The 21,672-nt window shown below is 39.7% G+C and overlaps 1 protein-coding gene across 1 annotated transcript; it reads right to left on the bottom strand.

The window, feature by feature from the left end:
* Window positions 1-13,087: 13,087 nt before the first annotated feature.
* LOC129438924 (sialoadhesin-like) lies at window positions 13,088-20,236 on the bottom strand. Its single transcript, XM_073863369.1, has 7 exons — window positions 20,069-20,236; window positions 19,693-19,812; window positions 16,867-16,918; window positions 14,079-14,465; window positions 13,688-13,975; window positions 13,185-13,481; window positions 13,088-13,122 (listed from the first exon to the last, which is right to left on the bottom strand). Exons 1-7 carry the CDS (start codon window positions 20,234-20,236, stop codon window positions 13,088-13,090), a joined length of 1,347 nt encoding a protein of 448 aa, XP_073719470.1.
* Window positions 20,237-21,672: the final 1,436 nt, after the last annotated feature.

Raw genomic sequence — 21,672 nt, 5'->3', positions numbered from 1 at the left:
ATGGGCCTCCTGTACAAAGGGCCACAGTTTAGCATGGGCTAGTCTGTCTTCCTTGGAGAAGTCTTTCTTGAAGCTGAAGTGAAAATCTTTACAGACAGCATTCTTGTATTTTCTCCAGACTTCATCCCGCAATGTACGAAATGTAACTGAATGATGACAACTCTGGAGACGTTGTTTGAGGAAGCGGCACTCTCTATGTTACCAAGCCTGTGCATGGTATCCACGGTGTCACACAGCCTCTTCACCGACAAAGGAATAATCCGAGTCAAAATCCCGATGACTCCCGGACATTCTCGTCATCTTCTTTAGGCAAGCCGATCAACCTTAGTGTTTATCACTAAGGTTGTGTGTTTATCACACGCGTTCTTCAAAATTGCATTCTCTTTTTTAAGATGCATTAATTGGGACTGCAGTTCAGCTATGTATTTCTTATTATTGTCAATAGCTAATGAATTGTCCCCATTTAGCTTTTCAAAGTGTATAAAGCGCTGAGTTTGGTCTTCCATTTTTTTTAAGTTAGCTTGTGTACCACCTGGAGAATTGCATTTGCCTTGTCTTCTTTAGCATGATCATTAGGAACTAAATCATCTTTAGCAAGGTCGTCTTTTTAGCAGACAACTTTGTGTCAGTTTGGAAAAAAGTTCCGAAATATATAAGTGAACATCACATGACTGGCATTTCCAATGTCTTTATACAAGCAATGCTAAGAAACTAAAACTTTGAGTGATACACAACAGAGCTTTGCTATGAACTGTTACATAAACTTCATGTGGCTCATGTTACCATATAACTTTAAGTCCAACAAATGTGAATATGTCTTTCCACTTCATGGTTTTGTACTGATTTTTGCACCGCGTTTTTGGACCCCAGAGTGTTAACTTTGTTTTCTTTGGACAAGGCCTTGTCATGTTATCATGTTATCATTTTATGCCACTTCAATCTCCACAATCACGTCTTCACTGCACTCATAAAGAGCACTCAAGTTGTAAACATTATATAGCTATTACAATCCATGGCCCTGCCCAAATGGCACACTCGTTACTTGTGGTCCTCCTCAGAGTGCAGACTTTAAAGACCCTTGATGCGAGTCCACGTGGGTGCACCGGAGTCGTGTTGTGGGACAGACTCAAGAGTCAAACCGGAAATAGGAAAGAAAGTTGCCCGTCAGTGTGAACTCCTCCCTTCCGTCGTTGGATTGGTCTGATTGCTCTTTCACTAAGAACTTCTGAGTTGGTAAAGTGCGCGAAGCCTGCTGCAGTCTGGGCTTCGTTGGAGACTGCATCAAGGGGCAAAGGGGGCGCTGATGAGCACACTTTAAAGCGTAAAAGCGTATGTCACACGTCGGGGCTGGCTGCTGCTATAATAATGCCACGCCCCTTTTAACTTCCACCTCGAGGAGGTGCCCAAAGCCAACCCAATGACCAGACAACACAAGTGCACGTAAGTATAAAAGCATAAACTTTATTTAAATTAATTAAAATGGATATGGGAAATGGGGAGGGGGACGGGAATTAAAACTAGACTCTTTGTCCTGCCCTCCAGGTGGGCCGTGGTCGGAAGAGTAAAGGGGGGGGGGTTGAGTGTCCGGGGTCCAAGACACTGCGGGGGATGTGGGACTCAGGCTCCTCCGCCTGGACTTAGGTTCCCGTGGCACCCTCCTCTTCCTCCTGGAGGCAGAATGAACAACAAGATAAGTGTTGGGCTCGTAGAACTTCCTTCGTTACGTACCCTTTTTCGACTAACACCGTTTCTCTTCAGTACGTGGTGCTGGCGGGTGGTTGTCGTAAGCGTTCCTTTGACTCACGTATATGTCTCTTCTCTCCTTCTTTGCAGACTGCCGCTAGAACACAGGAGATCGGTTAGTTACACTGCGATTGACTCCCTCTCACCTTTCCTGCCCAGAACAACGTGCAGTAAGTGCAGTACAGGTAAGGTTTTGTTCGTTCCTTTCTCCACTTTCTTTCTCCGCAGGCTGCTAACTGGGACACAGAGGATCAGGTAATTAGACTGCTGAGTTACTCTCACCTCTTCGGCTGGGAGCAACGTATAGTAAGTACGGTACAGGTAGGGTTTTCCTCGTTCTCTTTCTCTTTCTCTCTCCACAGGCTGCGGGCTGGGACACAAAGATACGGTTATCCAAACTGCTGGTTTGCTCTCACCTCTCCACTTGGGACGACGTACAATAAGTACGGTACAGGTAGGGTTTTCCTCATTCTCTCTCTTTCTCTCTCCACAGGCTGCGGGCTGGGGCACAAAGATACGGTTATTTAGACTGCTGGTCTGCTTTCACCTCTCCACTTGGGACGGCGTACAGTAAGTACGGTACAGGTAGGGTTTTCCTCGTTCTCTTTCTCTCTCTCCACAGGCTGCGGGCTGGGACACAAGGATACGGTTATTCAACTGCTGGTTTGCTCTCACCTCTCCCCTTGGGACGACGTACAGAAAGTATGGTGCAGGGACAGTTTTCCTTATTCACTCCCTCTTTCTCTCTGCAGGCTGCGGGCTGGGACACAAAGATACAGTTATTCAAACTGCTGGTTTGCTCTCACCTCTCCACTTGGGACGACGTACTGTAAGTACGGTACGGGTGGGGTTTCTTATACACTTCCTTTGTTCTACTCCACACAGCAACGCTCTTGGTCAGATGGCAGTCAAATTTCATGGATGTTATACTTGGATTGAAATGTGGTGGACTTACAGTGACCGGGGCTCTCTCGATTGGCCAGGTATTTCGAGACTGTTTGGTGATAAAGCGTCGGGGACAAAACCTCCCAACGGCTGTTGCGACTGCAGAGGGGAAAATGCTATGCTGTCTCACCGAGCCGAGCGCTGCCCTCTCCTCTCCACTTCCTAGACTGTAGAGCACTGGACAGGGGCGCCCCTTGGAAGAGGCCTCGGGACAGGCGGGATCTACTCCACCTCACTCTGCAACAGTAGGCATTATATAGATGAATGTACAAGCAGCATTAATCTTTAGTTGTACTCACACAGCCTCTAGCGGTCCAACTCTTCACCACCACTCTACAGAACAACCCAGATGCAAAGAATGACTGCTGACAAACACCACAGTAATACTGCACATCCAGAGCTCGCTCACAGCATATGCCAGGTAATAACAACTGACACCGGCAGCCTCTTCGTTCTCCCACGGCGAGGTTAGCGAAGGCGGGGGGTTTCTGACAATACACACACAGCAGTACACAGCACCACGTCAAAGTGAAATTTCCACAACAACAGAGACTCACCCACCGCACTCAAAGTGAACACTTAGGACGCCCCCGTCTTCCTCCACTTCGCCGGAGTCCGTTTGGCTGTGTTTAGCACGGCCCAGTCAGCATTCACGTCGCTGTGATAGCCCCAGTTTGTCCTCCTCCGGCTCACCCACCACACTATTTAGGGGTAGGGCCGTCCTCCTTTTCCTGGAGTCATTCGCTGCGACACAGGTTAGTGTACAATGTGTCCCAAATTCAATGTTTCATACTCACAATCACTGCAAGTTCTTCTCTAATGTTCTCCTCTTTAATACACACAGGCGATTATCTCCAGCCACACAGAACGAGTTGTTTCTTCCCCCAACAGGGCTGTACAGCGATTTCACTTATGTCACAATATCTTCAGTATAGCAAACACTCACGCTAACTCCGCTCCTCCTTTTGTTTCGTTGCAGTTTCCAGTAGTCTCCGATCGTCTTCCAACCACGATGGTTTACTACGTCCCACACAGCCACGCCAGCTTTAGCCTGAGAGGAAAACAGCCCAACAACAAGTGCACCAAACGAGCCCAACAACTGAACACAAACTGTGGTTTTAGATGATCCTTTATACTGCCCTGTTCGTCGTTTACTCCAATCATCAGCCGCTAATGTTAACTAGACACACCTGCGTTCAATTCGCTGATTTTCCGTCTCGCGGCGCTTACCGGAAGTTCCAGTGTTCGTCTTTTCCCGTCCGGGCGGAAACACTTCCGGGCGGAACCAAACTCTCCAGATTTCGGTTCCGCCCCTGGAAAGATCGTCACCGTGTGACACGTACAGATGGGACACCCTATAGACACGTAGACTAAGCGAGCATGCGCAATTTAAGGCTCCACAACTGCGTCCGGCTGCAGAATCCAATGAGCCAGCCTCTCCATCACGAGAGTTTTTTGGCACATATCAGCATGACATCAGAGCAAGTTGGACATAACTCAGACACTTTTCTTACCCCCATGCATTTCACGGCGATCACCAGTGATTGATTCTGGGCAGAATTTGCTCATCTCAAACAAGCCTAACTTCTTCGTGTGATTTCTTTAATCGCTGTACTTTGATGTCATTGGCCTGTCAGTTCTTGTGGCGCCACACCAGTCTGCTCTCCAGTCAATCTCACGCCACCGCAGTTATTTGATTTCATATGCCAATCGGATCGCACAGATCGGCATGATGTAAGGATGGGAAGTCCGAATGATTCACAAGTTCTTTATGTTGATTTATATGTTATTCTATTCAACCTGTTCCTGACTCGAAAATCTCTGTATCGTGCCTTTTCAGTAAATGCATGCACAGTATTAATGGTTCATCCGCGTCTGATAGAAACAAGTTCTTGATTCACTCTGGAATTCCAGTATGTATACTGCACATGCTCAGTATCAACAAAGTTCACCGGGTCAGTCAGTGTACCTTTGCAGAGAGCTCCTATTAGTTTGATACATTAGATATCTACTGATTACTCTCACTTATTCAGAATCGAAATGACTTTCGAGCACATCTAAAAGTCAGTAACTTGTGGATCATTGCTGTCTCAAGACACAAACTCTTTTAAACAATTCAGTACGATTTGGTTTACTGATTCAACTCGTTCACTGAAAAGAACCGGTTCAAAAAAAAAAATTTGTTCATGAACCGGACATCACTAGCAATGAAGTCAAACACAACAAATTTATAGCCTACTGTATATGAGGTTCAACCTGCCAAAATGGAGCATGCTAATGGTGAGTGCTTTACATCTAAATTGAATAAAAGTGTGATGTTAAAGGTTCTTTAAAGAAACGCACAGTCAAAAAATGGTTCTTTTATGCCAATATGATGCACTCTTAGTATAGACAGATACTTCAATATTTTATAAAACAAATATACAGTTAAATAGTTTTGACTCCCACAGCTGCATACAGATCATTTGAGCTGTAAACAACACATGCATTAAAATCACAACATGAAAGGTGAAGTGTGATATTGTATGTTTTAATAAATATATTTATGTATATTAACTTCATCCCTTTGCTTGATTCTTTTACACTTATACAGATGCCATTAGATCAGCAGACATATGGTTAAAAAAAATCACTATAAGAAATTTTCTGAGATACTGATTCTGGGTTTTTCCTTTGTTTTCAGTTATAATCATCAAAATTAAAGAAATAAACATTGAAATATATCAGTCTGTGTGTAATGAATGATTACAACTCTGTATGTACAGTTTGTATAGTATAAAAAACATTACATCTGTGGAATGTCCCCACAACACATACTGTACAAAATATATTTTATAAAATAAATGTCCAGGTTACAGTTTTAGAGACTGACTGGTTTAAAATGCACAATACCTCTTTGGTGATGGTTTACAGTCTTTTGGGGACTTTTTGACTCCCACAGCTGCATACAGATCATTTGAGCTGTGAACAACACATGCATTAATATCACAAAAAGAAAGGTGAAGTGTAATACTGTATGTTTTTATAAATATATTTATGTTTACCCACCACGCAAACCACGCAATTGCATGGGGCCTGCAGGCTTGGGGGTTCCCTACTGGCCACAAGTAGTTAACTTATTTAATGATTTCTTATTTTATGATTGCGGGCAGAGTTATAAAAAGGGGAGCGTGGTAAGCATAGCTTCGAAAGTATGTTGCGTTCATTCAGACCCACATCTAACGTGCGAGCAAGATATGTGCGAGTATGCGTGCAGAATAACACTCGTGCACAGAAAAGCATACTTGCGAGGGCGCATATACATATATACAAAAAAGACTCCACGCGAAAGCACCCCTCTGCACCAGTGCCGGTCTTTCCTATACGCAAAGTACGCAATTTGCATAGGGCCCCGCACCACTAGAGGGCCCCCTTGATCTCAGAATTATTTAAAACCATTATATCAAAGAAAAATTATTATTATGTTTAATGAAAACAAGACGCTATAATTTAAATAATTTGCAAACTTCCGAATTTGTGCGGGTTTTTAAAAATACTTAATGATTTCTTAAATCACTGATATGTACTCGGACAACATGCAGGCAGTTTCTCAATCCGAAGGCTGCAGCCTTCAGAGGTCACATTTGTAGGCTGCATATGCATCATAAAAACGTATTTTAGAATATTAACAATTACAATGTTGACTATTATTCTTGGTTAATGGTTAATTGTTATATTATGCTTATGACTTGCAAATGAAATGCTTATTTAACTTAAATAAATCAGGCTTGATGACGTATGCAGCGCGCATATGCGACATGATCCCGAGGTTGCAGCCTTCAAATTTAGAAACGGCCGCGTGCATGACGCAGAAGAGTGATTTGGTAACGATGCGCATATTATATGCCCACCATTGATTTAAAACAAATCTATCCGTCTGGGGCAGAATAAAGGGGAAAAACGTAAAGCAAGGGAACCAGATAAAGGATTTGCGCGAGCAGATTAAGTCAATGTAAAGACACGCGTCCTAGCATGGGGCGATTCAAATGACGCGAATTGGGTGACGAAATTGCCGCGAAAACACGCGCTTTTCCCTTTGAACTTCAAGAACGCGCTCTCGTGCAGGATAATTTGACGAGAGAGAGAGAGAGAGAGAGAGAGAGAGAGAGCGAGAGAGAGAGAGAGGGAGGGAGAGAGAGAGAGAGAGAGGTAAGAATGGTGCCCACGTCGAGAAAACTTAATAGAAGACTTGAAATTTGTAAAGGATTAAAGTATATGTCACTCGTTTAATTACAGTATGTTAACTGGATAACACTGGATATAACTCATTGTATAGATAATAAAATAATGTATTTTGATTACACAAATCAAACCTAACTATATGATTGTAGCTGCTGACCAGCATAGGGAATCTCTATGGCTAATTTATAAGACATGTTGCTGATACAGTACTGTGTGTTGTACCTTATCTTGTTAATTGAGTCTTTTTGGGCATCTTATGCCTAGAATTATTCAAGGAGATTGATTCTTTTAACTTCCTTTAAAGTTTGATCAGTTGTGCATAATGACATGTGCAACAAATGGATATAGGGTGTCAAACTCATAGATTTGCAATATTTAAAATCAGACACTATTTTTAAAATATTTGGTGTCAACCTCTGTGACAGCTTTAAAGGGACACTTCACCCATTTGCATTAAGCTTTGTATAGTTAGAACTCCAGCATGTTTTTGAATGGTCGTGCATAATTTCCTCAGTTGCCGACGAGACAGGAGAAATACAGACTTCAGTGTTGCACTTCCTTCTTTCAATGACGTAAAAATCATCATTTTGCATCATTGAAAGAAGTAAGTGCAATGTCTTTGTTGAGGGAATGAGACTACAAACACCCCTTTTCTCTGTAAAATAGGCACCAAATTCTAAATCTATGTTACATTTCGACTACAAATATAACACTTTCAATAAAGATTAATGTTTCTACGGGTGAAATGCTCTTTTAAAGCTGAAACTTATCAAATCCTATCAGAGGTCCAGAATGTCATTGAAACACACCAGTGGCTTTGCTGTCATCAGTATTAAACATGTTACCCCTCGAAGTACCCCTCCCCACAGAGCCCCCCCCCACATAACAAATCCCAATTTAACCCCTGTGTATTAACAGTATGTATTTATATGTAATTTAATTTGATTCATTACATTTATTTAGATCAGGTAAATTTTTTAGTGCATCTCACAACACATTTTAAATCAAAACAACTTATCAGCAAATACATGTTTCATATTATAATCAGCAAGTTTATCAGTCAGGGTTTCAAAGTAATGTGCATATGGGAATATTATACAGCTATAAGATAATACACTATGTGGTTAGTTAACAACTAACTAACAGCAACATTGACTGGGTTTTACCCAGATAGCACAGGTATGTCTGTGAGATGTCTGGTAAAGATCTGGAGATCTGGAATACATCTGGTGTGTAAAAACATCTTATAAAGGAAAAGAGCTGCTTTACATACATTCTAAATCAAAAAAGTCTGGCAGACATCTTCAATATGTCTATATGACATCTTTTAGGAGACGTCTCACAGACGTATTGCAGATGAGAAAACAATTTAAATAAGACATCTTGCAGATGTAAACGCAGACATCAAATAGACGTCTCCGAGATGTATGTGTGCTATGCTATCAGGGTCTGAATGCACTGACAGAGGGCCCCTCACAAAGCTTTGCTTAGGGCCTCCCAGCATCTAGGACCGGCACTGCTCTGCACGCACAAATGCTGTCACACATTCAAGTGCTGGGATGAGCGCTCCCTCGACTCTTTCTGTGCACTTGCAACTGCACAACATTCACTCGATTTTCAAGTTTAAGGCTTTGGGCTTCACACCTGTAATTGGTGGTTTGGTGTGATCAGTGACACGCAATCTTTTGTTTCATACTCATCGTGAAATAAAGGAGGAAACATAATAGGCTATAAAGACACCAGGTTTAAATCACGCAGAAAATATATAAATCATATTCTGTATCTTATCAATGGCATCAATATCTTATCTTTAGTGCATGTCTGGTCTATATGCTTGTTGTATCTCACAGTAAGTTTGTTTCTGCAATATGAAAATGAGAGCTATGTGATTCATATTATAATAGGCACTACTCTTATTTTTTAAACCAAGAATTTTTGCCTTATACCAAACTGTAAAAAAAATGTAGCAGTTGAAAATAAAATAAATCTGGTTCATATACTGTATGTCCAAATTAGTTCTATATACTCAATATTACTGTTGTGCAATTTATATAAAAAACTTAAGGCAATGTTGGGGCATGGGGGGCCCCAGGTCCTTGAACATTGCTTAGGGTCCCCAAAATGGTAAACACGCCATTGTTATGTATATTTACTTCCTCCTTTTGCTTGATTCTTTTATACCTATACAGATGCATTTAGATCAGCAGACACAGATCAGACACAGATGCATGATGACCCATTGTATGTCACCCTTTTACCTACATTTTTTAGATTGTGATAAGATTGCTAATGCAGAAAGCAGTTTCTAGGCCTTTTGTCATATAATAACTTATTAAGCTATAATTCACACATACGTAAACCTAGCTCACCAGATGCTATATAAGTATTGTTAGTTTAGGTTAAGGCAGTGCTTCTCAATTCCAGTACTCGAGCCCCCCTCCTACCAGAATGTTTTAGATGTCTCCTTATATGAAACACCTGATTTTACTCAACAGGCTCCTTTATTAACACACTAACAAGCTGTTTAACTTAATGAGGTGTTTTTATATGACATCTAAAATGTTTTTGGAATTGGAGAACCACTGGGTTAAGGGGTAGGCAACGGCGGTCCTGGAGTGCAGATGTTCTGCAGAGTTTAGCTCCTGCTCTAATCAAACACACCTGAAATAACTAATCAAGGTCTAAAGCAGGGGTCACTAATCCTGCTCCTGGAGGGCCGGTGTCTCTGCAAAGTTTAGGGCTGTTTCTCAATATGTGTTCTTCAGCGATCTTGCGTCCTCGTGTTCTCGCTCTACGTCATCATTAACAGTCGAAATTCATTCCAATTCTCAAGAACGCAAGTACAGAGGATGCATAAAAATACCCGGATGTGTTCTTGATATCGAGGATGCATCAAGTACAGACTTGCGCGCTGAAATTGCTTCACGTCCCAGAAGTCATTGCGGCAAAACAATGGTGGAGGTCAGGTGACCAACAGGAAGATCGCACACATCTCAATTCTCATAAGTGCGTTCTGTGTTCTCGCGACCTTCTAAGTTCGTTCTTCCGAGGTGGCCTGGCAAGTTCGATCTCCACAAGGACGCAAGTCCGTTCTTTGCGTTCTTGGAATTGAGAAACACCCTAGCTTCAACCTTATTCAAACACACCTGAAACACATTAATTAGCTGCTTCAGGTGTGTATGATTAGGGTTGGAGCTAAACTTTGCAGAGACACTGGCCCTCCAGGAGCAGGATTGGTGACCCCTGGCCTAAAACGTCACCTGTAGGAGAGGTTTTATCAAGGTTGATGCAAAAATCTGCAGGACATCGGCACTCAGGACTGATGCTGCCCACCCCTGAGATAGGTAATGAATTAACTAATACAATTGTAAACATGTTTTGATATCTGAAAACTTTATGCTGCAGAGTTCCCTAAAGTGGGTAGGGCTGCTTGCTTGCATAAAAGGTGTGAGGTTGTCAGCATGAACTTCTCTGTAATTATAAAACTTCAAATACGCAACACATTTTATAAATGTACACCCACACCAATCTATTTAGTTTGTGCCTTTTAGCAGCTCCACACACACACACATGTGATGTTTCTCGAAAATCTGAAATAGCAGAACGTTTTCTGTCAGGGTTGGGTTTAAGGTTTACGGGAAGGGAAGGGAATAGAATGTACAGTTTCTACAGTATAAAAACCAATACATCTGGGAAATGTCCCCACAACACATACTGTACAAAAATATTTTATAAAACAAATACAGTTTACAGTTTTAGAGACTGGGTTAAAACGCACAATACCTCTTTGATGATGGTATGCGGGCTTTCTGGGACGTTTTGACTGCCACAGCTGCATACAGATCATTTGAGCTGTGAACAACACATGCATTAATATTACAACAAGAAAGGTGAAGTGTGATATTTTGTGTTTTTATTAGGGCCGGGACTCGATTAAAAAAAATAATCTAATGAATTAGAGGCTTTGTAATTAATTAATCTAAATTAATCGCATTTTAATTGCATATAAATATTTGACCTGAGAACATTAAGAAGTAATTTTTTTACATGGATTTTTAGTATACACTCTTAGAAAGGATGTGTTAATTTTTTACACATCATTGTGCAATAAGCTTTTAACACATGTGTAATTTTAACACATTATGTGTCATTTTGTGTTCAAGTATAACACATGTTGTGTTAAAAGTAACACAAAATGTGTTGTTTCAATAATAACACAGAGATGGGTGGATTCCAGGACGACGCAGTTAGTGTGTTGTCCCAGAATCAACACTAATGTGTTGTTTTTAACACATTCGTTCTAATAGTGTACCATGAATAATGACTGAATACATAAGCTTAAGCAACAAAATATTGTTTATTTTTGTTCAACCAAGTCGTTGTACCCGGAGTTGGGCTAATGTCCACGCTAGCTGCTGTATGTTTTGCATTGAGATGCTCGATGTGCTGCGGTGATATGTGAATTCCTTGTTGCATAGCTTACACACAACCATGCTCTTATCGACGCTTACATACGTTCGTTTTTATAAAAAAAAAATTCCCATCCACGGGGCCAACCAAAGCGATCTCATCAGCCTCTTCGTTCAGGTTCACTGTGGTTTGTTGTGGTCTGAAGTCATGAACGCTACAGTAGTTGGTGCTCCAGTATAATCGGTCCGCCGAAACTCATGACAAATGTTCCGCGGTGCAAAAACAAGTGCGATTAAAATGCGTTAAAAATGTTTAACGCGTTATTTTTGTGTAATTAATTAATCTTAATTAACGCGTTAAAGTCCCGGCCCTAGTTTTTATAAATATATTTATGTATATTCAATTCATCCCTTTGCTTAACTCGTTTACACTTTTACTTATACATTTAGTTCAGCAGACATATGGTTTTAAAGAAATTACTACAAGAAATCAGACACAAATCCATGATGACCCCTTGTATGTCACAATTTTACCGACATTTTTTAGATTGTGATAAGGTTGCTAAGGCCGAGAGGAGTTTCTAGGCATGTACTAACTTATTAAGCTATAATTCCCACATACTTAAACCTAGCTCACCAGATGCTATACAAGTATTGTTAGTTTAGGTTAAGGTGTAGCCAATGTCGGTCCTGGAGTGCCGATGTCCTGCAGAGTTTAGCTCCAGCTCTAATCAAGCACACCTGAAATAACTAATCAAGGTCTAAAGCATCACCTGAAAACCACAGGTAGGAGAGGTTTTATCAGGGTTGGAGCTACAATCTGCAGGACATTGGCACTCAGGACCGATAATGCCTACCCCTGAGTTAGGTAATGAATTAACTAATACAATTGTGAATAGATATCTGCAAACTTTATGCTGCAGAGTTCCCTAAAGTGGGTAGGGTTGGTTGCTTACACAAAAGGTGTGAGGTTGTCAGCATGAACTTGTATACATTTCTGTATTTTTAAATCTTGAAATACACAACACATTTTATAAATTTACATCCACACCCATCTATTTGATTGGTGTCATTTAGCAGCTCCAAACACACAAGTGATGCTTCTTGAAAACATAAGTTGGTTAACATCTATATGGTTACACATAACATTTAAAATGCATATTGTACCTTTGTTCAGGCTTTGATTCTTGTGGATTAGCAGGTGAAGACCTATAATTAATATTGTCAGTGTTATATAACCGTATGAAAAGCTATACATGCTCAACACAACTACATCTTGTCAATATATGAATATTTAATTCTGACCTAAGTATAACCGTGATGTAACACACATGTACCTGTTACACTTCTTGTATATGATGACTCCAGCAAACATGCAAGTGAGAAGAAAGACAAATGAGGGGGCTAGAATGTAAAGCACAATTGTCTTCAAGTCAAAGTGCATCCCATCAGGTTCATTCTGGGAAACAGCTAAAGGAAGTGAAAGAAGGAAGTCATTTATTATTCATTATGATGTATATATCATATAAAAAGCTACAGGACACATGTGAAACACACAAACATACATATATTTTCTTGGACTGGAGTCATTGGTTTTGGAGGCCCTGTAAAAGAATCTGCAGACAAAAATCTATAAGTGAAAAGACACAAAGGAATTGTACACACTAAAGGAAGTAAAAGAAGGAAGTTTTTTATGGGTCATTATGATGCAAACAGCTACAGGACAAATGTGAAACACATACATTTATTCTGGACTGGATTCACTGGTTTTAGAGGCTCTGTAAAATAATCTGCAGAGAAAAATCTATAAATGAAAAGACACAGAGGAATCGCACACATCATGTATGATGTCTTGAAATCACTCACGTTGTACATGCAAGTCGACAGATGCTGTGATTTTCTGTCCAGGAATATTTGTAGTGCAGATTAATTTCTTCCCATCTTCTTTCTTTGTCCCCAAAAAGGTTATGGTGGAAAAGGTGGCCAATTCAAACCTGGTAAGTTGCTTCTTTCCATGTTTGACTGGCATATTCTCATAGTTCCAGGAGAGGATCGGAGGATTCTTCTGACAGGAATGGTGGACGGTACAAGTGAAGTTCATTCCAACATCCTCTATGATATCTGCTGCCAGTTTAGGCTCAATGGTTATATTATAATAGACACCTGAAATTAAATTATAAGCAGTTGGCACAAACATCAAACATGATTTAAAGCTGCATTTGAATAAATGTAACTTTTACTTTCATTAATTTTACAAATAGTTAAATGCCCAATGTCTTTAAATTCATTGTAAACTGACTGTATCAGACGGATAAAACAGAAGCAGGTATAGATGTATGCTTTTGAATGCATTCATCATTTTTATTTACATTTTGCACTTAGTGATTTCATAGCTGTTGCTGTTCTGCCTCCATGATGTGTTACAGTACACTCGATATCTGAGCGTTCAGCCTTCACAACACCGGTGCGTGTCAGAGTGATTTTCCATCGACCATTTTCCATACGGACATCATCTATTTTATCAGATCCTTCAATACCCTTCAGAATGATGTTTGGTTTGCTGTATGGACAGGTGTGTAAGATGTAACACACTACTGTAATGCTGTCACCGGTCTTTAAACCTCCGTAAATATTAATGATGGGCTGCTGTGGATTTGCTACAGTAGGGAAAATGTTACAGTTAGGCAACCGATGATACAGCTGTAATGAAACTTAAAACCAAAATATTACATTAAAAGAACATGTATAGTATTCACGTACTGTCAACAATAATCGTGGATGTGACATCATAAAACTTATAGGTGCGCCATCCAATATTTTCTGGGTCAATCCATGCATATACTTTTTCCCCACTGTGGGATGGATTCACGCTTTTGATCAGCAGACTACAATCCCGATCTGAGTTTGTAGGGTTATATAAATCAGTTTTTCCTCTGAACTTGTCAATGACACTGTCTGGATACCAGGGATCATAAACTAAAGGGAAGCCTTTCGACACCCACTGATACCACACAACTCTATGTGGGTTAGTAGGTGGGTTTGAAGTGTAAGAGTAAGAGCACGGTATAACCAGACAGGAACCTTTGAGGCCACTAATTTTTGTTGGCAATTTCACTTCCCATGCCAAAGTCTCATACAGCAGAACACCTGTGAGACAAAACATTAAATAATATTACAGTTTTTTTCGATTGCTAAACGACAGTGGCCTCAACTGGAGTCACATGTGCAAAACTCAGTCTGCACAGCAGCAGTTCATGTGGACCAAACTCTAGTTCGTTTTTCATTGCTTGGAACACAGTTTTCAAAACTCTACACACTTATCCCATGACTTTAACCACAACCTGCACAACAATTTACAGCGCTTTGTTCAAATGCTATCACACTGCTATCAAAACTGTGAACAACACATTCAAAACAGAATTGATTTCAGCGTTGTGCCTTTCAAACACTGCTGATTGCAATTTCATATAATTATATAAATATAAATATATATAATATAAATATTAATAAATGTATATTCTGTTTTGTTTAACAAAATGACAAAACTCTTGCAGGTTTGAGGGTAAGAAAAAAGCATGAGGGTGAAAAAATGATGACAGACTTTTAATCTTTTGGGTGAACTATCCCTTTAAGTATACAAATTATGTTTATTATGTATTAAGGACAAAAAAGTAATACATTTATGTTGCATTTTCATCCTATTTTGAGAGAAGATTTTGCACATGTGAGAGAGAGAGATAGAGAGAGAGAGAGAGAGAGAGAGAGAGAGAGAGCTCAGAAAGACTAATTTTGGAAATGGAACAAGGAAGATGGGTCCTTGGAGGGAGAATGGTGGCAGGGAGTGGCCTGATGCTAGAAAGAGGGAGGATTAGCCCCTCATTTATTTGTTCGAATTATAGTATGTACTTTTAGTTTTTTTTCTCATTACTGTAATTCCGTAAATTACTACAGATTATAGCAAGCAGATTAGATTAGAATACAGATTAGCAAACTGCTAATTTTCATTTACTTAAAGAATTGTCATGTTCTAAAAATTTCAATAAATCATGTGAAAAATAAATCAATCATTCTTTGAAGAAAGCATTACTTTGTATGAAGTCATTGAAATTGTTTAAACTGTAAAGATGAAAATGTTGTATTGTCTGTATTGGTGTTTGATGTTAGTGTTTTTCCTCTTAGTGTGTTGTGAGTGACAGTGTGTGTTATCTCAGTGAGGGTTGTGTTTAGTGTTTGGCTGCACTGAGCTGTTTTGAGCCATGTGTTAAGAGTTGTGTTGCTTGGAGTGAGTTTTGCGGGTAATATGAACAGTTTAGCCCAGTTAACTGTAGCTAGTGCAGACTGTAGTTAGTGTTTTGCACATGTAGCTCCAGTTGTGCTGACTGTCGTTTAGCAATCGAAAAAAATCTGTAATGTATTAATGGCTGCCTGTTAACACTCTGGGGTCCAAAAATGTGGTTTCGTATTTTGACGTGTTTATTCCTCATCAAAGCAGAATCAACTTAAAATACTCCATCAATAATAATCATACACTTACGTGTTTGACATCATTTGAAACTGTGAAGGGTCTTCTTTAATTTGTGTACATTCACAATAACATCAAATCTTTGTGTTTTTGTCAAATAAAGAAAATAAACAGGATGTGCATTCAAACATCTCTGTCTCCACCCACTGTCTCTCAAAACACGTTACAAAAATCTATTGAAACTACCCTGAAATGTCTACTTTTAAATAAACTAATTATAATCGAAAAACAATTGTTTATAAGCGCTGCGTTGTTTACGTGTGAGGAGACGAGACCAAATATAAGAGCATGTCAGAACCTCTGCCAGTGTCCCAAAACAAGTTAATTGGTTTAATTTTTAGGGAAGGCACTGTAGGGACCATGGAAGATATATCTTGTCACATGCATACAATGTGCTATGTTCGAGAAGAGCATGGTTATGTAATCCAACCAATCAGCACTAAGATGTCTCTATATATATCCGTCCCTCACCTCTGTCCCTTAACACTTTTTTGCAGCATCTCTCCTCCACCCATCACCTCACTCTCTGGTGTTATATCTATTCCAGTTAAAGGGGGGGGGGGTATTCTGAATTCGAGCTAAAATTCACTCTGAAAGCACGGCAAATATGCTTTATAATCATATTGATTACATTTATAATGTGAACTTGTTAATGTGAAATTTAATATATCTTTTTCTTTCATTTAGCATACTGGAACATCATATAAGTTATGAACATACAGTGTAAGGTTTAAGGTATGAATATATATTTCATTCCTTTCTGGTCGAAGGTAGTTTCAACTGCTCTTTTTTTCAATAAACAGAGACACAAAGAACGAATTTGTGCACAAAATATTATGAAACAATAACTTTTGGCCTAATATGTAAAGCAAAACAAACTTTAAATGTTTACTGAGAAAAGTTTACTCTGCCTAAACTGAAATAAGTTTATTACTCAGTTTAAAGTGGATTAGTTAAAATACATGTATATAAAGTGAAATCTCTTGCCGTATAAAATGCATGAATAGCAGTAAAGTGAAACGGTACCTTGAAACAGAAGATATATCAGTCTTTTCATCTCTGGATCACAATGCTTCTTCTAATATAGAAAAATCCCACCTACAGTATAAACTGCAAACAAGCGCAAATGTTAAAAACATTTCAGTACAATGTAACAGTGCACATCTCATGACCTTCACCAGTTTACCAACTAAAGTGTTTTTTTTCACAATTGTTCCCATTATGGGTTTATGTTCCCTTCACCATTAGAAAATAAGACGTGAATGGGGACAAATAATAGATTTCTTTAATACAATTAAATGAAATATTCGCTTCCATGTAAAAGCTTACCTTCTCAGCCCCCTGCTTAAATAAGTGGACTGGATGAGAACCAACTGAAACAAAATAAAATAGAAGAAAGTGATTAAAGAGTAATAAATGCTTCTCTTGTTCAGCAGAAGAAAGAATTGTGTTTTTTCATAAGTTAAAAGTAGTTCTCTGATGTCCACACCCACAAAGATAAAAAATATTTCGTTCTTCTTGGATTGTGGTTTAACAAGTTCAAGTTCAAGTAAAAGTTTTTGAAAAACCAAAGATGGCTGTAGGTTGGGGTAATAGAGATGTCCTTTTGGATGTATTTACAACAAGATTTGCAAACTGTTGAAATGTTTCAGATGAGAAAAACTGTGAGCTTTTGAAAGCATGCAAGCAATGTGACAGCGGTTCTCAAGTCAAGAAAAGGTTATCACTTAACAGTTCTCATGTCACCAGTATGCAAAACTGCAGAGGTGTTTCTGCCAGACACATGCACATGAAGAGCATAATGAATAAAGAAGAAAGCAGTGTAAAAGGTCAACTATATTTTGTGCTCAATGCTGTTTAAATTTTAATCGCAGGTGACCTTAAATATTTTTTACTATGGTACAGTATTTTTGTGTGTTATGTACCTAAATAGATATCTTTTTTGTGATGTACGGTAAAGCCAGAGATAATTTTCCACAATGAGGGCAATAAAGTTAACAACAACAACATATACATTTGGGTGAAGCCAACCAGCACCTAAATGGGGAGAAGTGTATATCTTTAATAATAAAAATAAAGTTTATTGAAAATATGGATACTATAGCTAAATATTAAGGGGGTGGGTTTAATGGATCTAATTTAATGCATTCTGACTTATTTATACATTAAAAGAGTTAGATTCCTCATGTTAAAAAGTAGCTAAAACAATTTAGCTGGTAAACTGGTAAAAGTCATGACACACACCGATCAGCCATAACATTATGTCCACTTGCCTCATATTGTGTAAGTCCCCCATTTGCCCCAGAAACAGCCCTGACCTGTCAAGGCATATACTCCACTACACTTTTTATCAGAACCAGCATTCAATTTTCAGCAATTTCAGCTACAGTAGGTCGTCTCTTGGATTGGAACATAGGGTGGTGGATAAGCCACACGCCATTGGTGTGAGAAACGGGGTTCTAATCAATTGTGACACATCATTGTGTCCCTGAGCAAGAAACTTAACCCCTAGTTGCTCCAGAGGCATGCAACCTTTGACATATATAGCAATTGTAAGTCGCTTTGGATAAAAGCATCAGTTAAATGAATAAGTAAGTCAGGAAGGAACACATGGGTCAGCCTTCACTCCCACATGCATCAATGAGCTTTGGCCGCCGATGATCCTGTACAGTAGACAGACAAGTAGACAGTAGACAGACAAGCTACTGTAGCTGAAATAAATGTATATAACCAAATGACATAAATAATAAACAGAAGAACTATAACTTGGAAAAGTAATTGAAGTAACAAATTCATAAATAATTGTTTATAAAGAAAATGTTAACACTGAAAAAAAAACATACAGAAAATACAGCGTACAAGCCACTTGTTACAGATTCGCCAGGCTCCTCGCTGACTCCCCATCAATGATCCACATCACCTGATTACTAATCACCGTCACCTGTTTCCAATCACCTGTCTGCACTATAAAAGACTGACTCACACTCTCAGTCACTGTCCGGTCTTGTTACCGATTGTAGCTCTCAATCAAGGTTACATTTGTCCTTCGACCTCCCCTGCTGCATCACCCTTTTTCTTAGTAGCCAAGAAAGATGGCGGACGCCGACCCTCTATTGATTACTGGGGACTTTACAAAAAAATTACCAAAAAGAAATTCCTGCATCCCTTTCCTCTCGTTCTAGCAGCCTTAGAACATCTACGAGGTGACAAGATATTCTCTAAGCTCAATTTACGAAGTGTGTATAATCTCATCAGGATTTGAAGTGAAAATAAGTGGAAATTTGCTTTTGTGATCCCTACTGGCCAGTTTGAATATTAAGTAATGCTGTTTGGATTAATTAATGCCCCCTCCATTTTCAAGGATTTCATGCATACCATCTTCAGAGACATCCTGAATCATTATGTATTGATCTACATAGACAACATCCTCATTTCATGCATCCCCAGAAGTTCTTAAACACTTCTGTCATGGATATTTATCATTGTTGTCCGTTTCTCCAAGTCAAACCGTCTGATACCCCCAAAGGTTTACCGTCTGCCATGAAAAGTGCAAAACTAATATTCCAGTATGTGTTCAGATATTTACCCAAAGACACTGTCTCTGATAGAGGTCCGCAGATTATTTCTAAAGTCTGGAAATCCTTCATGAAGCTCCTAGATGTGACAGTAAGCCTCTCATCTGGTTATCACCCACTGAACAAACAGAAAGAAAGATCCAGAAAGACAGTTGTTTCCTCTGAACCTTCTGCCAATAGCACCAGAACTCCTGGATCCAATTCCTTGCCTGGGCCGAGTACGCACAGAACTCCCTTCGACAGAAAGCCACAGCTCTTACTCTGTTTCAGTACGTACTCTGCTACTAATCACTATTGTTCCCCTGGTCCAAGGAACTCTCTGCAGTCCCTTCGGTGCAGCATTGATTCCAGGAGAGTGAGAGGGTGTTGGACTCAACTCATCACCACCTGCAGGGGGCTGTGAGATGTCAGCAGCACATAGCAGACACCCACTTTTCAGGGACACCCACCTACCAAGTTGGACAGAAAGTGTGGTTGTCTACAAAAACCATCCACCTGTGTCTCCCCTGCAAGAAGTCCCAGATACATCAGCCCATTCACTATAATTAAGAAGGTCAATCCGGTAGCATTCAAACTCCAGTTTCCCCCTCTATATCAGATTTACCCTGTTTTCATATTTTACAATTCAAGCCATATCACTAACCTGTTTATACCTCTCCCTCTAAATAACCTGGTGAAGATGCCCCCCTTGAATAAGAGATTGGAGTGTACACAGTGTGGGAGTTCCTGGAATCCGGACGCCAAGGTGGACAGCTAGAATACCTTGTCTTTTGGGAGGGGTTTGGACCTGAGGAACGTTCCTGGGTCCCCCGAGATGACATCTTGGACCCAGAACTGTTGAGTGGGTTCCACACTGCCCACCCAGAGAAACCCGCTTCCCGTGGCAGAGGTCCGCCACCTCAGAGTTGGAAGTCCCAACAGCCCTCAGGAGTGGACCATGAGGGGGGTACTGTTACGGATTCGGCAGGCTCCTCACTTACCCTCCGTCAACAATCCATTTCACCTTTATACTTATCACTGTCACCTGTTCCCAATCACCTGTCTGTACTATAAAAATTGTCACACACTCAGACACTTGTGGCCTGTTTTTAAACCCTTACCATTTGCTATACTTCATTATCCATCTCATCTGCATATGCTCTGCTGTGTATTTTAATAAATAACCATGTGGTTTTACTTTGAGGCTGTTTACACTTGGCCTTAACATGCGTTTTCGTCGATCGGATCACAAGTGGACAACGTTAATGCCAGGTGTAAACAGTGTTCAAATCGTTTTGAGCTCGTACACTTTCGACCACTTTCAACCACATCCAGAGGTAGTCGAAATAGTGATGGAAATTTTAGTTCATTTAGGTGACTCGTTCATTTTCAGTTCGTTCACCAAAATGATTCGTTCAGACTCGTTCACTGATTCGTTCAGTGACCATTTCTTAATTATACATAAATACGCCAATAGGTGGCGAAGATGTGTCATTATGTGTTTTAAGACAATGAAAGACTTTTTGCAAAAACTCATTAGTTTTTAATAAAGCTCAAATTGTGAAATACTAAGCATAATTTTATCAAGTTACAGAATATATTAAGACACACGTACAATTATAGTCCATATAATCTGGATTTGTTGTAAATAAAGACTCCCGTGCATGGCTCCTCTGGTTCAGTCAGTGATCAGATCCTTGTTCACGAATCATATAATTTCGGTCATGTCGTTCAAGACTTCGTTCAGACGCAGATGACTAATTTAAGTTCAGTGAAAGGGTTGATTAAACTATATAGATATATAAAACTATATTAAACAGAAATACCAAAATTTTCAACAGTAATTACCATTATCATTTGTATTAAGGTAAATAGTCCGCCTAAACATGGTTACTATAACTTTACTAAAATAAAACCACATGATTCTTTCACAAGATTGTTTACGTTGCACTTGCTTTCTATACGATCCCTCTCATTCATTAGGTTGTAACTTGTACAGTCATTCAGTTTGTTTAAGAACGCGATCTCTCTCACTCACTCTCTCTCGTTCGTTCAGACTCAAAACAGCGGCTCGGTCAGTGAAGGGCGTATTCATTCAGTACGTTGAGCCAATCATATGCTCGGCCACAGCTTATACTTGATTGCCATTGGCTCGTAGTTTTGTCACTCTTTGAAGGCGGAAAGAAAGCCGCGCTTCATTTGTTCGTGCTCCTCAAGAAGGGAGGGAAATTTCAGTGAACGAGAAATATGAGTCAATGGATGGCGTGAACGAGAACGA

This window comes from Misgurnus anguillicaudatus, chromosome 24 (assembly GCF_027580225.2).
Source record: "Misgurnus anguillicaudatus chromosome 24, ASM2758022v2, whole genome shotgun sequence".
In the NCBI taxonomy this organism is placed as follows: Eukaryota; Metazoa; Chordata; class Actinopteri; order Cypriniformes; family Cobitidae; genus Misgurnus; species Misgurnus anguillicaudatus.
Note: the sequence above shows the minus strand (reverse complement) of the source record. Positions and strands in the feature narration are given on the sequence as shown.